Source organism: Pistacia vera, unplaced genomic scaffold, assembly GCF_008641045.1.
Source record: "Pistacia vera cultivar Batoury unplaced genomic scaffold, PisVer_v2 Contig219, whole genome shotgun sequence".
Lineage (NCBI taxonomy): Eukaryota > Viridiplantae > Streptophyta > Magnoliopsida > Sapindales > Anacardiaceae > Pistacia > Pistacia vera.
In genome coordinates, this window is record NW_022196023.1 from 258222 (window position 1) to 275524 (window position 17303).

Genomic DNA, 17303 nt, shown 5'->3' on the forward strand with positions numbered 1-17303 from the left:
TTCATACGCATGCTAATGCGATGCGAGTGAAATGAATTTAATAAATAATAATTAATATCTGAATTTTATTTTTATAAAAAATAAAATTTTGTATTTGTTTAGAGACCATTACCAATCCCTCCTCCAGTCTTCATTCAAAGTTCAAACTCACTCGCAGTGATCGGACGGAGTCAACAATACTGTGTTACTCCCATCAACCCCATCAAATCTCACCATGTCTACTTCTCTACACAACTAAATTCGTTCACTAAAACCACATCATTACATCATCTACAATTTAAGAGCAAACGACAATGTCCATCTCTACAAGACCACCACCGCCCGATTCCTGGAATTGCAATTACATGCTCCCAGGTCCACCCAGTCGCAACAACTTCGGATCCGCAGATTTAAGCTCCTCCGGTTTGTTAGCCTTTGCATCCGGTTCCTCTGTCTCCATTCTCGACTCTCGCTCTCTCCAGCTCATCTCCACAATTCCTATTCCTCCACCCACCGCCACCAATTCCACCTCATCTCTCTCTCCTTTCGTCACTTCCGTTCGCTGGACTACTCTCACCCTCCGTTGTGACTTACTCTCCGCTGAACCCTCCACCTCGCATCTTCTCCTCGCCGCCGGCGACCGCCACGGCCGCATCGCTCTACTAGACTTCCGCCTCCGCTCTGTCATCCTCTGGCTCGACCCTGACCCTAATCCCAGGCTTGGGATCCAGGACCTCTGCTGGATCGTATCCAAACCCGACTCCTACCTCCTCGCTGCGATTAACGGAACTTCCATTCTCTCTCTCTACAGCACGACAACTCCCGCCGCGTGTATATGGAAATACGACGCCTCGCCTGAATACCTCTCCTGCATCCGCCGCGATCCTTTTGATTCCCGCCATTTTTGCGTCATTGGTTACAAAGGTTTCCTATTGTCGGTAAAAGTTTTAGGACAGAGAGAGGATGAAGTTGTAATCAAAGAATTGAAGATTCCAACGGATTGTACGGAATTGCTGAAGCTGGAGAGGGATGTGAGTGGCGGCGGCTTCTCTTCCACGTCGCCTGCTGCTGGGTTATTCCCGCTTTATATGGTGAAATTTGCTTTTTCGCCACAGTGGAGGCACATTTTATTTGTGACATTTCCGAGGGAGTTAGTTGTGTTTGATTTGCAGTATGAGACCACACTTTCTGCTGCAGCATTGCCGCGAGGCTGCGCCAAGTTTCTAGACGTGTCTCCTGATCCCGATAATGACTTACTCTATTGCGCTCATCTTGATGGGAAGCTCAGCATATGGCGCCGGAAAGAGTACGATCACATTTCAGTCCAGTTCTTCTATTCTTTCATTAAAATATTTGCAATGATATGTTTTTATTTTTCAGAAGTTACATCCAAAAGTGCCTACAATTTAATGTATAGTAAGAAAGACACTAGAGCACTTTTGATCGGAATTGAAGTATTATCATTTACTACTGTACAAATTGTCAGCGTCAACTTTAATGAACAAATGTGATCTCTCTTTTTGTTCTAGAGATAGTGCTTATAATTTGCTTGAAGAGGGTATTGTAGAGCTAGATTATGTTACTCTAAATCTTTCTGGGAATGAAACATATTCAAGACTTCTAGAAAGAACAAGTGGTTTTTAGTAATATGGGTTGGTGGTATCTTGGTCATGCTCTTAGGACATCTAAGTTCCTTCATGGTTATTATGAGTTGGAATTTGTTTTGTCTGATCTCTAGAAGAAAAAATATGGACGTTCATGATTTTGATAAAAGCAATATTAGAAATTGTGGTTTTGCTTGTAACTGTTATGGGGGTTTTAGGGAGCTCAGATGTTGATGTTTGCATAACTTTTTTAACAATGGGTATGGCTTTTCAACTAATGGCCGTGATAAGAACTGGTTATCTTATTTTAAGTGGAGCTTTTAATTACTTTGGATTTCGGTTACCACTCAACTGGAATTACTTTTGAATTATTATGGCCTAGTATTTGAACTCCCTGAAAAGTCTGTAAAAGAATGTTGTATTGGACGACATAATTAAACACTATATCTTTGCAAATCTATATTCTTATTTCTTTCACGCTTGGGGGCTTTGCCTTTGTTTTGAAATTATAATATGGTTGAAGTAATTTTACATTTCAAGAATAAATGACTTTTTCTTATCTTCCTCATTTAAATGTGAGTCTAAGTGACGATTATACAATGAATGTTTTTCTGGCCTTAAGGGACTGTACTTATTTGGATATTATCACAGAGGAGAACAGGTGCATGTAATGTGTACAATGGAAGAGTTTATGCCTTCAATTGGTACATCTGTTCCTTCACCTTCAATTCTTGCTGTCCTCGTCTGTCAATCAGAGTCTACCCTCCAGAATATTGGCAAGTCTTATGCACATGCATTTCGTTCTCCTTCAGCCAATGTAGATTTTGACAATCCTTTCGATTTTTCTGATGATCCGCTTCTTCTTACAAAGACACGTTTAATCTCCATTTCTGAAGATGGAAAAGTATGGAGCTGGCTCTTGAGTGCTGAAGGGGTTGGGGATTTTCAGCAGGATGTTATAAACCCTGGCATCCATGCTGATGTCACTGAAGTTCCAGTTTTGGGTAACTTTACTAATGATGTGCGTGCCCCAGAAGCAGTTAAGCAACTAGAACATGTGAGTGGCAGCAGACACTGTCCATCAAATTCTACCTCCAGTCGGGCAGATATGTCATTTAAGGTATGTGAAAAAATATTTTCTCTATGGTGTAGTAGTTACAAACTCTTACTTGATTGCTGAAGACTGCAATAACTTGACTTGAACAAAGGAAACCTCTAAATATTATAATTTTCTAGTCTCTTCTTTGGTTACAAGTAGGGAATTCAATTAATTTTTTGCTCAATAAGACCCTGGCACACAATATGCAGCGTGAAATTTTTTTCGTTACATTTCCTTACTTTTTACTTGCCATTGCCTTTTTACCTTTTAACATTCATGTTAAAACTTGTTAGTGATGCAACATTGTTGTTCGCATGAAAAATTCATCCTTGGAATTAATAAAATTTAGTAACTCATATATGGTTATTATGTTCTGGTTGGTAGTTGTCCTGTTACCTGCACAAATTCCTGTTAGATTACTCCTTAGACTGAGACTCGTCCAGGCCTTTGGAGACACAGGTCAGGCAGGTATATTGTGACAAAATTGCATAAATTCAGTAAAAACATTGCCTATATGGAGCTTTGCTGATCTAGGTACAGATATGGGAATTTGAACAGTAAACTCTGACTGTGAAGGTTGTACTTCGTAATTGATAATTAATAAAACATTCTTTCTGTAGCATAGTTTGATGGGTTCTTTCATATTCTTTTCATCTTTGTCAAGGGTTCATTGAATCACATAGTTCTCTTTACACGCTCATGATGTTGGTTGCGTATTCCATGATTAATGACTGGTCAAACCACTTATGCAGGTCAGCTTGGTTGGACAGCTTCAACTTCTTTCTTCAACATTGACCATGCTGGCTGTACCTTCTCCTTCTTTAACAGCTACTCTGGCCCGTTAGTTTCATCTTGCCACTGATTTACTATATCTGTTGAGTTTCCATCTTTTTAAATGCTTAGGAGTTATCATCAATATGGATATGAATTAGAATACCTATTTGTTGATTAACGAGATATTATATGTAAAGGTGGAGGAAACTATCCTGCTGTAGCTGTTCCACTTGTTGCTTTGGGAACCCAAAGTGGAACAATTGATGTTGTTGACGTTTCTGCCAATGCTGTTGCTGCAAATTTTTTTGTTCATAATGGTACTGTCAGGGGACTAAGATGGCTTGGAAATTCTAGACTGGTTTCATTTTCTTACACTCAGGTATATGACATTTGAAATTTTATTGGTTATTTAGTTTCAAGTATTTTCTTTCTGCCAACCTGCTCCCTCTAGTAGTCTTCTTGTTCTTCTAATTTAGAAACCCTGTAATTAGATGATGCCTTTTCTGTTTATTTCTTTTTAAACAATACCATGTTCATTATCATATAACCAGTACTTTGTGGAATCAGGTGAATGAGAAAACCGGAGGTTACATTAATAGGCTTGTCATCACATGTCTTAGAAGTGGGCTTAATAGAACATTTCGAGTTCTACAAAAGCCTGAACGTGCACCTATAAGAGCCTTAAGGGCTTCTTCTTCTGGAAGGTTGTCTTCAAATCCAGTTTCCTATCTTGCATTCATCATACTTTTACTTAAAAGCACTTGTGCTCCTTCTGTATCATCATTTTCTATTTATCTGTGTTTCCCTTTGGAAATAGAATCAATGTATAATGAGCTTGAGATTATCTTCTTGGACATAAAAGTAAATGTTTATATTGGAATGCTAGAATATGAATCTAACCTTTCTCATGAACTTATACTTTTATGTGATTATTGTACTCATTGCCAGTTACATTGCTATAAATGGTTGTGTCATGTGTGAGAAACAAATGATGAGGCCAACTTTAATTTCTTGTGCTGGTAATATCCTCATGTTTGATGGAAGAAAGAAAAGTTGGGAACTTGTGTATCACATATAAATTATTGAAGCTTTTGAAAGGCATTTTGTAGTAGAGAGGAGGTTAATGATTTGGTGGACAATTCTTGTAAGATATGAAAATTTGACAATGCCCAATCAAAGAAAAGAAACTGGTTCTTAAGTTAGAAAGGGTGTGAAACTTACATTGGATATGATTTGTTTCATAATGCCATCTTTTTATTTGTTTACTTCAGCCTGGGAGGGTGGGTGGATTATTGATATTGGTAGGTGAAGAAGTTTTAGTGGATCAGATGGTGGCATAAGAGGTTTTATTAATTTATTGAGAACAAGACATCTAGCGGTACTTATTTTGATTACAAGAAACTGTGGTTCTTTTTGAATTAGTATTTGAGTAGGCGAACTGTAATTAAAACTAGGGGTAGCTGGAATCTAAATGTAGTGATTTTTGAAATATAATAGCAAAAAATATGGTCTTCGTGAAAAAATGTTGATATGTTTGGAGATTACTTAAGTTGAGTGTAAATTGAGAAGCTTTTAGGAAGAGTGTACCCTTGGGTATTGGTTTTGGTGGTAAAGCATAGTGGTGAGTGCATTTGTATCTGCTAAACACTTACTAATGGAAGGACATGTGGGGGAAGAATGTGGAACTCTTTTTTGCAGTATAGCTGATATCAAAAGAGTATGACAAAGTATGGGTAGTGGAGTTATGCGTCTGACGAGAATCTTGGAAAAAAATCTGAAGAAAACATGATATTATGTTTGGGAAATGTTAAAAAAGTATGTTTATTTAACTTGGCTTTAATTAGTTACTGATTAAATATGAATTTGTTATGACTTCATTAAAGGTTTCTAGAGGTAGACTTTTAACGTTTTTCTATAACTTGCTTAGTTCCAGTGTGGCTGAGTTGAAATACTGGCATGTTTTGAGGATAACACTCTCTTTACTTATCTTCTTTTTACCCCTTCTCTGTCAAACTTTATGCTCTCTTTTGATTCTTCATGACTACGTGAGCATCTTGTAGTGATTCTGCTTCTTCTGGTTTAAATAATTCCAGGTATCTTCTAATTCTGTTTCGTGATGCCCCTGTAGAGGTTTGGGCAATGACAAAAAATCCCATTATGGTAAGTTTGTCCATGCCTTTTTTGCTATTTCCAATTAAAATATCTCGACTAATTTAAAGATATTGTCCATAGTGTTTGTCAATAAGCTTATAAAAATAGGAACTGTTCTTATTTACTGAAACTTATCTACATAGTCAATTTGTTTTAGCATATTCATGTTTGAATGTGAAACAAGCTGTAGAATTTCAAGAGTACACCTTTGATGTTTGCTTACCTTTTTGACCGAAATACAGTTATTTGTTTCATTGTTACATGTATATGTTTTTACCTTTAATTGGTATAATAGAATGTGAAACAAACTGTAGGATTTCAAGGGTACACCTTTGATGTTTGCGTACCTTTTTGACCAAAATACAACTAGTTGTATCATTGTTACATGTATACATTTTAAAAATACCTTTAATTAGTATAATAGACCCAAAAGTTGGTGTGCTCTATTGAAACAGACAAGGCATTTCATCACCCCTTGGAATATTTAGCATGTCGATGTTCCATTTGTGCACTCTAATGTCCAAACATGTGAAAGGACTAAGTTACATGCATATATTGTGGCCCTCTTTTAATGGGATGGAAGAAAGTAATTACTTGTATTTTGTTCAAAAATAGAACAAATGAAAGATTGGCTTTACTAATGTGCATGTAGGTGTTACTTCATCAGATGAAGGAAAAAAATTTCTTTTTGGGTGTTTGCATGGAGGGTTATAAACGTAAATGGAGAAATTAGATGGGTAGGTATTACTTGGATTCTATAGCCCTATTATGTTCCATAAAGCCCGTACATGTAAATAAAGTCATAACATGGTGCGAAAATAGTTGTGTAAATTGATAGTGGTCTACTTTTGAAAGCCATGAATCCATACAAGAAGTTCTAGAAGAAAATATGTTAACTCATCTACTGTAAGACTACAAAACTCAAAATTTCCAAAAGATGGTCATGATGTCCATGTGTCATAGGTTTTCTATCTGTCTTCTCTATGATTCCACATTATTACATGTTTAGAATGCTGTCCTGTTTGTCTGATGTAATTTTTATTTTTTGGAATATCTGATAATTGTTTTCCCTCAATCCTAGAGACTTCCTGCTCACTTAAAAATATCCTTTCTGTGTTTCTTTTCCCCTACTAATTATGATTGTGGAAGTTTTCTTGCCACAAGTATATATCTGCATATTTATATATCATTTACTTTTTATGCAAAATTGTATGTATTTGTGATTGATAGGTTTTACATTTGTTTCTTTATCTTCAATTTTAATGTACAATTTTTCTAACTAAATCAATCATTGTGGCATTCACACACCAATATTTGTTTTAGTTAATTATTTAGTTTATCATAGATAATTATTATGCTTTATTCTCCATGTAGCTTAGATCATTAGCTCTTCCCTTCACGGTATTGGAATGGACTCTTCCAACAGTTCCTCGGCCAAGTCAAAATAGTCCTTTTAGGCAATCATCAATGTCCTCCAAGGATCATACAGCCATGACTACAGATGGAGTGTCTTCATCATCAAAGGCATCTTCATCAGATTCCAGTGAGCTTCTTAACTTGTTATGCAAATATGTTATATTTGCCAGTGGCTGGTATAAGATATGGGTTCTCATTTTCTTTGATAATTTAAACTTTTATCTGCAGAGGCAGTGGGATCTGATGGATCCCAAGATGATGCTTCTGAAAGTTTTGCATTTGCGCTATCAAACGGCGCACTTGGAGTTTTTGAGGTTCATGGGCGGAGGATTCGAGATTTTAGGTATTGTTATTCTTCCATGAGAAATGTTGCCATATGGAAATAGCATTTTGATAATAGGATATTAACTATTCAATTATGTTATAGGTTGCATTTTAGCTTTTTGCGTCTAGCATTATCTTAAAATTTTCATATTTCTATCCATAACCCACAATAGTTGGCCATACTATTGCTAGCCACAGCAGAAGATTACACATGCCTATTTATACAGATTGTATGTAGGACATAAAATGGGAGAACTTGTGCTAACTATAAATTTCCAAGGACATGCAAAAAAATAATGATAAATCCAGCTGTTAATTGTTAATAAACTGAATATTGATTCATCAATGAGAGTTGAACCTCATGATAAAGAGGAGAAAGAAGAACCAATTTGAAAAGCTTTACCAAAACCTATTTTTTCTATTACCTTTGCTTCACCATTTATTTTTGTTCTATTTTCATAATAGATCATCCTGTGATTGATACGTATAATTGCTTCACATTTTTACACATGCACAAGCTGGTTATTTGAGATGTTAATACCTATATGCGTTATGCTGGTCGTTATTGGATTGCATGTTTGGCCTCTCAAATATAAAATTTAATGTGGAAAAGTTACGTCATCCCTAGTTCCCACTTACTCACACATGGGTTCTCTAATTCTGAATTTATATAGCTCCTTATCATGTGATTGCTTTGAATTGTCTCTTTTTTCATACTACATGTTATTTTATCTAACCATGTCTGTGTTTTACTTGTCAATAGACCAAAATGGCCATCTTCTTCATTTGTTTCGTCTGATGGATTGATTACAGCCATGGCCTATCGCTTGCCCCACGTTGTATGTATCATATGTTTCCCATTTATGTGATCTGTTTGGTAGTCTGAATCAGAACCATGGTTTTTTCAAGATTTCTATATTGATGAACTGTGGCTTCATATTTTCTCAGGTTATGGGGGATAGGTCAGGAAACATCCGGTGGTGGGATGTTACAACTGGACATTCTTCCTCATTTAATACTCACAGAGATGGAATCCGAAGAATAAAATTCTCACCTGTCGTTTCAGGAGACCGTAGTCGAGGGCGCATTGCAGTACTATTTTATGACAATACATTTTCTGTATTTGACCTTGTAAGCTTGAGACTGACCCTTCTTTATGTGTATTCATGGAGATCTTTAGCCCATTTTACTCACAAGATAGGCAAAATCAGCTAGCAACTCTTGTTATCTATATCGAGCTTTTGGTATTATAAGCATTAGTAAAATGTATAGAGAGCATTCACTTCCTACATACAATACTGGAAATGTGTATTGATAATGGAACCTTTCATACTACATATACTACTGAATAATATTCATTGAGAGTGCTTTTTGTTCTATCTCGCTTCTCCCAAGATTTTTCTTCATTTGATCCTATTTTTGTCCACTATTTCATTTGCAGGATTCACAAGACCCATTAGCAAATTCCCTTTTACAACCTCAATTTCCTGGAACTCTTGTATTGGAACTCGATTGGCTGCCTTTGCGAACTGATAAAAATGACCCATTGGTATTGTGTGTAGCTGGAGCTGACAGCAGCTTCCGCCTTATTGAGGTTAAAATGTAAGCACCCACCATTTGATTTGACTTTCTTAACTCCTTTTAACACTTTTCGGCTTTTTATAAGAATGAGGACTTTTAGATGATAATCTTGCTCTTTCAATGCAGAAATGAGAAAAAAATTGGCCACACGCCCCAGACTCGAACTATTAGAGAGAGATTCCGTCCTATGCCTTTATGCTTACCTATATTATTTCCTACTCCACATGCACTGGTAACAATTACCCTACCTTTGTATATTCCTTTCCAATTGTCATAATATAATAATAATATTTATCCATTCCTGTGCAAATTGGATCTCTAATATCAGTTCTCACCTTTTATATTTGATACATCAATTTTTTACTGGAAAACATCAATGGAAATAGTTGCTTTTTGAAGGGTAATGATGGAGATATATGCCATTTTTGCTGGAGTGAAATAAGACATTTTAAAGAAAATTAAGGATGGATCCTTCAAATTTGAAAAAGGAACAAGGCCAGCAAGAAAATTTTTGGGCCTTGTAATTCTAAGTGTGGAGCTGCATCTTATTTGTTCATAATCTGATGGAGATAGCTGTCATGTAGAAGTGCTTTTGAAAAACTTAGTTATATTAACATCTAATGTCAGCATTGTTTTGATTCAAGAAATGACATGAGCTTTTGGAAAATCTTTATGAATTTAGTTTTCTGTTGACTGACTAATTTTACTGTTCTTTCTTGGGTGCAGGCATTGAGGATGATCTTACAATTGGGTGTGAAGCCTTCTTGGTTTAATACTTGCAGCACAACCATAAAGAAGAGACCCCACTTAATTCCTGGAACTCCTTCATCCACGAAGGATCTTCGCAGTCACATGATTGGTTTACCTTCTATTGGTGACTCAGTTGTGCCAGAGATGCTCCTCAAAGTATTAGAGCCTTACAGGAAAGAGGGTAGGTTTCTACTCCCATGATCTGTTTCTAATATTGAAGGGTTTCATATTCATTCATTTAAATTGGTTTGTTTTCTTCTAATATTTTCTTGCCCAAGGCTGCATGCTTGACGATGAGAGGGCAAGATTGTATGCTACTGTAGTGGATAAAGGCTGTGCTGCAAGGTTTGCCTTTGCAGCTGCAATCTTTGGTGAAACCCCAGAAGCACTTTTTTGGTTACAGTTGCCTCATGCTCTTAATCATTTGATGAATAAGTTATTAAAGAAGTCTCCACAAAAAGCCCCTCTCTCAGCTTCTAGTTCAGGGCTTGATGACACAGCTATGCTAAGTAGGATTACATCAAAGGGAAAATCAATTCCAGGAACCAGAAAGAGGGATTCTTTGGTAAGTCGGTCAATATGTCAACCCTTGATGATTCTTGGTGAATTTTTCTGTTAAGTTTCTGCTGATGGTTATTGTTTCTTCTTGTCCAAGTTTCAGACATTGATCTAGGTAATTTTTTCTTGCATTTCTGTCATCTTCTCTTTTGTAAATTGGACTTTTTGGTTGTCAGAGTCAGGGTCAACTTAGATTAATGGCTTTCGGACAAGAAGAGTTGTGGGAAACTGCTAGTGAGCGTATTCCTTGGCATGAGAAATTGGAGGGAGAACAGGCTATTCAGAACCGTGTTCACGAGTGAGTTCCGCTTATAAGTCTTCTTACGTCTGTTCTTGCTGAGTTTGTGTTATTCCATTGGTATAATGTATGGAGTTGTTTATGAGTTGCTAATAAGTTCGTAAGATAACAGATTTAAGCTTTAGCCAAGTTTCATGAATCAGATATTAAACTGGAGATAAATTTTCTATTGATTGATGGATATACCTAGAATGACCTCCTCTAATCTTCAGCTATATGTTTGAAAATTCAAAACTTTTAGTTACTCTTTAAATGTCTTTTGTTGCATGTTACTAGTAATGCTGTGACAGCAGAAAATGATTGTGAAGATTTGAGATTAATCGTATACCAAAATTCACGATAGAGAAGGCATCAAGGGATAACCCTATGCAGTGAAGTTTATTTTCTGAATATATAAACTCTGTATGTGTGTGTGCGTGTGTAAAGATACGTAAAGTGGCTACCAAACACAACCACCCCCACGACCATCACCACCACTCGCACACGAACACCAAAGGAAGAAGTAAAAGAAGAGAGATATGGGCAATACTGAATAAAGAGAAATCTGTCAGAATTGAATCTCAAGAGGAGCATCTGTCACCATACCAATTTTTTAATCAACTTCAAGCATGGAACTTACATGAGCTTCCATGTTAGGATCCCACATTGGAAAAGAAAAGGGTGGGTATGTGGGTTATAAGGGCTTGGGCACCTTCCTTTAGCTAGCTGGTTTTCTAAGGAGAGTTCTATCCGAGATCACAAAAAGACCCATTGCCTAGCTCAATTCTTATTAATTTGGGAGTGGGTTCCTATTAAATGGTATCAAAATATGATCCTACGCCCACGGGATGTTGCCTCCGTGGCAAGTTGATATGTGGCAGACTGATCTTGGGCCCGGGCTACTACCTTGAGAAAGGGCATGGAGGCCCAAGGGAAAGGGGATCCACGTAGTCACCCAAGAGGTAAAGAAGCCAACGGGGGCAAAGAGGCCGACGTGGACATCGGTTGCGGAAGTGTGGTGGAATGTTAGAATCCCACATTAGAAAGGAAAAGGATGGGCATGTGGGTTATAAGGGCTTGGACACCCTCCCTTGGCAAGTCGGTTTTTCAAGGAGAGTTCTATCCGAGCTCACAAAAAGACCCACTACCCGGTCCAATTCCTATCAAAGGCCCATTGTCCAACCAATTCTTATTAATTTGGGAGTAGGTTCCTATCAGCTTCCATCATTCAATCCTTGCTGGTTTGACTATCTTCCAAATATAGACTGCTTAAAATTAGGGATGAAGAAACCAGTTTACACTGTAACAGTTTTTATTTTATTTTTTGAAGGCTTTGCTTTTGTTAAATTCCCTGGCATGCAAGTCCTTTGTTCTACTAATAATATATTCAAACTTACCAATCTTGTTATCCATGTAAAGGGACCGAAGTCAATCATGGTGCCACTATACCAACTGCTGGGCTTCTGCACTTATAGTGTGTTTTAGGTTCTGATGATTAGACTTAATTTTCTTTATGGCAGGCTTGTCTCAGTTGGAAACTTAGAAGCTGCAGTTAGCTTATTGCTTTCCACTTCTCCAGAGAGCTCTTACTTCTATGCAAATGCTCTTCGTGCTGTTGCTCTTTCTTCTGCTGTGTCAAAGTCTCTTCTTGAACTTGCAGTTAAGGTGAGTGTTACTCTGGAAATCAATTATTTCTAATTTGAAGCTCAAATTTTTATTGGATATAATGGTTTACAGTCATGTGACTTTTGGCTTCTTCTTTACAACTACATGATCTTCTAGGTCGTTGCAGCCAACATGGTGAGGAATGACAGGTCACTGTCTGGCACTCATCTTCTTTGTGCTGTTGGAAGATATCAAGAAGCCTGTTCTCAGGTTAGTGTCTTTGATCTATATTCTATGTAAAATTTCCATGCGGATTTATCAATTTGTGGTCTTTGTACATTTAAGTCGTACAATTTAGAGGCCCTTATTCTCTTTCATCCATTTGCTCCTTCCCTTCTAGTGCTTTCTACCATTCAATCCTTAAATTCCTATTTCCTCACATTATCATCAATTAAAACATTTTTCATAAGAAATAATGATACCTTCGTTGGTGTTTCCATTACAAACGCCAGCTTGATCCCTACTCTGTATAGTATCTATACATTATAAACACAACTTTACAAACAAGAACTTAATAGAAAAAATACTAGCATATTCAATCTCAAATGAGCACCCTTCTTTTCCACTTTATCACAGTTCAAATTGCTGAATTGGGATAATAAGAATTCAAGGAGTTAATATGGGGAATGAGAGAATTATGGATGTGCTTTAACTGTGGTAAAAATTCTTCATGACTCCCCCAGTCACCAACTTAGCTTGTGTGGTTATGTCAGTAGGAAGTTGAGCATGGGTATGATTAGCCTCTAGGCGTATGTGTGCTTCTTAGAGTTCTCATACATTTCTCTTGATCCTGTTATTTCCAGAATAAACTTCAAAAGAATCATTGACATCCCTTCTATTTTTTCTTAGTACTTTGTTTCTATTGTAATTTCAGGTAAATTTGGTTTTAAAAAGTTGAAGTAATGCAAGTCATTTTCAGTTTAGAAAAACGTGCAAAGAAGTTAATGTAGCTTTTATGCAGCATTATAAGAAAAATAGAATTCACCTGCTGTAAAGAAATTAATGAACTCTTGGTACTTTCTAGCTCATTTGGTGGCACCAAGTTTTTAAGATGCAGGAAAGGAAGTGGAAACTTTTAGAGTAGATGAAAGTAAGCCATGATATAGGTATAATTGAAATTGGTCTGGGTCTATGATGGAATCATGGTAGTGTCATTTGTGATATTTAAAAAGATATGAATGCTTATGCTAAAGCTAGTAGAACAAATTGGAAAGATATGGGTAAAGGGTAGAATCATATCCACAGATTCATGGAAGGCTTGTGTGACTAAGCATGTAAATACCCGTAGTCTGGAAACCATCACCTTTTGATTCATGGAAGGCTTGTGTGACTAAGCATGTAAATACCCGTAGTCTGAAAACCATCACCTTTTGGTTGCTGGTAAAAAGAGAATGATACCCTGCTGAACAACATATTAGGCATGAAAAAGTGGTCAGTTGGCTTAAATTTTGATGAAAAAGTGATCAGTTGGCTTAGCTTTTGATATAAAGGTGGTCAATGTAGATTGCTCAATATTTGCTGGATTAATTATTATCTGAACTCTTATGCAGTTGCAAGATGCGGGATGCTGGACTGATGCTGCAACATTAGCTGCCACACATTTGAAGGGATCTGACTATGCAAGGTTTATTATTCCTTTATCATGAAACAAATTTGAGGTTTTTTGTGTTTGAATTATATTTGTATCGACCAAGCTTCTTTCAATGTTGTTTCTATATGTGAAAACTTAATTATGTGAATCCATTCTGTGCCGCAAGCTCATCCATAGTGTTTGCATCAGATCAACATGCTGTTCCTTAGTCAGGCAGTTAAATGGAGAGACAATTCTTCAACACCAAAAGCAAAAATGGCTTTCCGACCATGGATTAGTTGCTTATATCTTCTAGATTAGACGAACAAGTTCCTGAAATTGTTTCCCTTTATTCTTTGCCATAGTAAATTAGTAGTATATTTGGTTTAAAATGAAAACTTAAAGTACTCGGTAACGCCTTACTTCTCTGTTTAGCCTCATACAGATGTTGTGCCCTAGAATAATTTGTGGTAGGTAAAAAAATATTTTCTTTTAGCTTACTTTTCTGGTGGTGGTATTTTACAAGTGTATCGTATAGAGGATTCAAAATTCTACTCATTGCACTTCATAATCTGTTATTACTTAATTGAAGAGATGCTTAGAAATTAGATTACCATGATTTCATCTTTTGTTTCTTGCAGGGTTTTGCAGAGGTGGGCCGATCATGTCCTTCATGTTGAACACAATATCTGGAGGTACCACCATTTTTATTTCCATATCTTCCTATTCTAATATTTATTTCTGTAATGTTCTGAAGTTGTAGTGGCCCAATTCAGGGCTCTTATTTTGTATGTCGCAGCTGGTGCATTGCAGGAGGCATTGGCAGCACTTCGTGAGACACAACAACCTTACACAGCTGCTATGTTTGTACTTGCTTGTCGTGAAATTTATACAGAAATTACCACCAATTTAGAAAATTCAGATGATGAATCTGGGTCATCAAGCAGCAATATGTCGGTCAATTTACCAGGGTTGAACCCAGAGAATCAGGATGTTATTGCAGTTGGTGAATACTTTGGACAATACCAAAGAACATTGGTGCACCTGTGCATGGACTCTCAACCATATTATGACTGATGAATGGCCTGGGTCGCATTGCGTCATAGTAAGAAGTTTTGGTGATACTTGGTTTCTCAGTGAGACGGAAAGGTGAGGCATTTATTGAGGTAACAGGTTATGCAACTCCTATGCCAAATTCTCTGGCAATCGTGGGATGTTTCTACATGATGAAGTTAGTCTACTTGAGAAAGAGGCTGAGCATTTTTTGCCCAGATTCGACTTTGCTGGATTGTAGAAAACAAAAATGGCGGAATGGCTTATAACAAAGTCTGTTGTAGAGAACATTATTGAAAGATGAGTGATATTGTTGTAGCTCCTGTACAAAATTTTTTGGCGGCCACAGGATCTTCAAAAGGCATATGCTTCTTGATGATTGGCTGGTGATTATTCTGTATATTTACATATAGAAAAACGGATTTTGCTTTCCGAAAATTAATTGTTTTGAGACATGAGATAAAATAGAAAAAATCAGCAAACCATGTACTTTATATTTAGCCACCCATTGTGGCATATTTGCTGATACAATCTTTCCTGTGTTCATTGTTTCTCTTTCCTTGTTCTGGTTTCACACACCCGCTTAACATTTTGTGCATTCACCATTTCACTTCCAACATTTAACTTATATTTAAAAAGGGATAATTTCAAAAATTACCCTTAAACTTTTGGTATTACTCATTCAAACGGTAGCTTTGTCAAATTTAATTAAGAAACTATCCTTGATGACAGACGCTGTCCAACTCTGTTTGTATGGTAAGGGTAATCTTGTAATTTTCACAGAAATGTACAGAGAGATAGATTGAAGAGATTCAAATTCACAAAATCAAACCATTTCTAAATCTACTCTTCCAAAATTAAGAACTCCTACAGAGATTCAAATCCATTCTTTCTTTTTCTTTATCCATTCTTTCTTTTTCTTTTTATTATTTTTCTTTCTCCTACTCTCCACAATAATCACCTATTGATGGACTAAATCCTTAGATTTTGTGGCTGGTCAGTGAATTCTCGAACTGTGGTGATGGTTGTGCGCCAACATCCTAATGATAGTGGTGGTGATGCTGGTAGAAGCAATAAATGGTGATGGTGCAGGTGCAGCCAACATGTTTTTCTCCTGTTAATGGATCATTTTTGTTCAAGGTTTTTCTTTTCTTTTCTTTTCTTGGATTTGAACTACGAAGCGATTGTTTTGAGCAGAAGGGTGATGGTAATGAAAACGGGTGGTCTCGGAACAAATACTAACCAATTTTATGTTTGTTATACTGTTGGGTTTCTTGCTTTAAGAATTGGTATTTTGTTACTAACTGATGATCAAGATTTTTATTACAAAGGAGTTGAAATATTGAAATAAAGACATTTTTTTTCTGTCTATTTGCTTCAAATTTATGAAGTAACAATTTGATAAAGCAAATCAAAATAAAGTTTATTGGGAAGAAGAGGATAAAGCAAGATGCGGTGGAGCTGAATTTCTTAAGTATAATATAGGGGGCATTTGGTGGAAGGGCATGCAAGATTAATCAGGTTTTGTCATCTTATATTATTTTATTACTATGTTTAATTATCAAAGTAATATAAGATTCTTTAATATCAATAATGATTACTCTTGATACTATTGAAGATAAGCTTATAACCTTTATTTTGTTAAGTATTGTAAAATTATTAGGTTATCTTATTTTTATTATAATTTTATTCCTTATTAATAAAAATTTTAGACAATAATGTCTTTGTTTTAAAATTTAAAATCAATTTACATTAATCCATCATTACATTTTACACTTTGTTTAATTAAATTTTTGAACAATAATGCTCTTATATTTAAAACAAATTACAAACCACCATCGCTACCTAACCACCACCACCAACAATTGGCCAACCACCACTGGTAGCCGTCGGAAAGTCGCCAGAGTCATTAAACATTGGTTGAGAGTCGTTGGGAGGCTCCGATATGACCGTTTCTAGCCATATTGATGGCCAAAATAGCCATATCAAAGTAGATCTGGTCTGAAATGGCCAGATCTATTTTGGCCATTTTCGACTAGATCGACGGCCAAATGCCGTTATTAGCAATATTTGGGTGAGATATGGTCGTTAACGGCCAGATCCATGGCCGTTGATGATTAGATCTCACCTAAATCTGGCCGATAACGGTCATGGATCTAACCGTTAACGACTAGATCTACTTTGATATGACCGTTTTCGACCATCAATACGATCATATCGGAGCCTCCCGGAGCCTCTCAACAACTCTCAGCCATTTTTAGTGACCCCGACGACTTTCTGGCAGTGATCGACGATGGTTGGCAATGGCTTGGGGTGGTGGGGGTGATTTTGTTATAAATTAAAGTTTTATATAACCTATGATGTTTTAGCTAAATATGCAATGTTGAAGGTTAAAATAATTATTCAAAAATTAATAATAAAAATAATATTATTTAATATTTAAAAAGAGGACAATTTAATAATTTAAATAACATACTGACCAATTTATTCTGCCCAACCAAA

At 36.4% G+C, this 17303-nt stretch overlaps 1 protein-coding gene across 1 annotated transcript; it reads left to right on the plus strand.

Annotated features, from left to right (window-relative positions):
* Positions 1–293: 293 nt before the first annotated feature.
* On the plus strand, positions 294–15319 carry LOC116130301 (WD repeat-containing protein 11). Its single transcript, XM_031416044.1, has 20 exons — positions 294–1285; positions 2235–2703; positions 3435–3522; positions 3654–3835; positions 4024–4160; positions 5550–5616; positions 6982–7150; positions 7252–7366; positions 8111–8186; positions 8296–8478; positions 8789–8949; positions 9055–9160; positions 9655–9859; positions 9957–10243; positions 10413–10534; positions 12034–12178; positions 12296–12388; positions 13729–13802; positions 14390–14443; positions 14525–15319. Exons 1-20 carry the CDS (start codon positions 294–296, stop codon positions 14823–14825), a joined length of 4026 nt encoding a protein of 1341 aa, XP_031271904.1. The 3' UTR covers positions 14826–15319.
* Positions 15320–17303: the final 1984 nt, after the last annotated feature.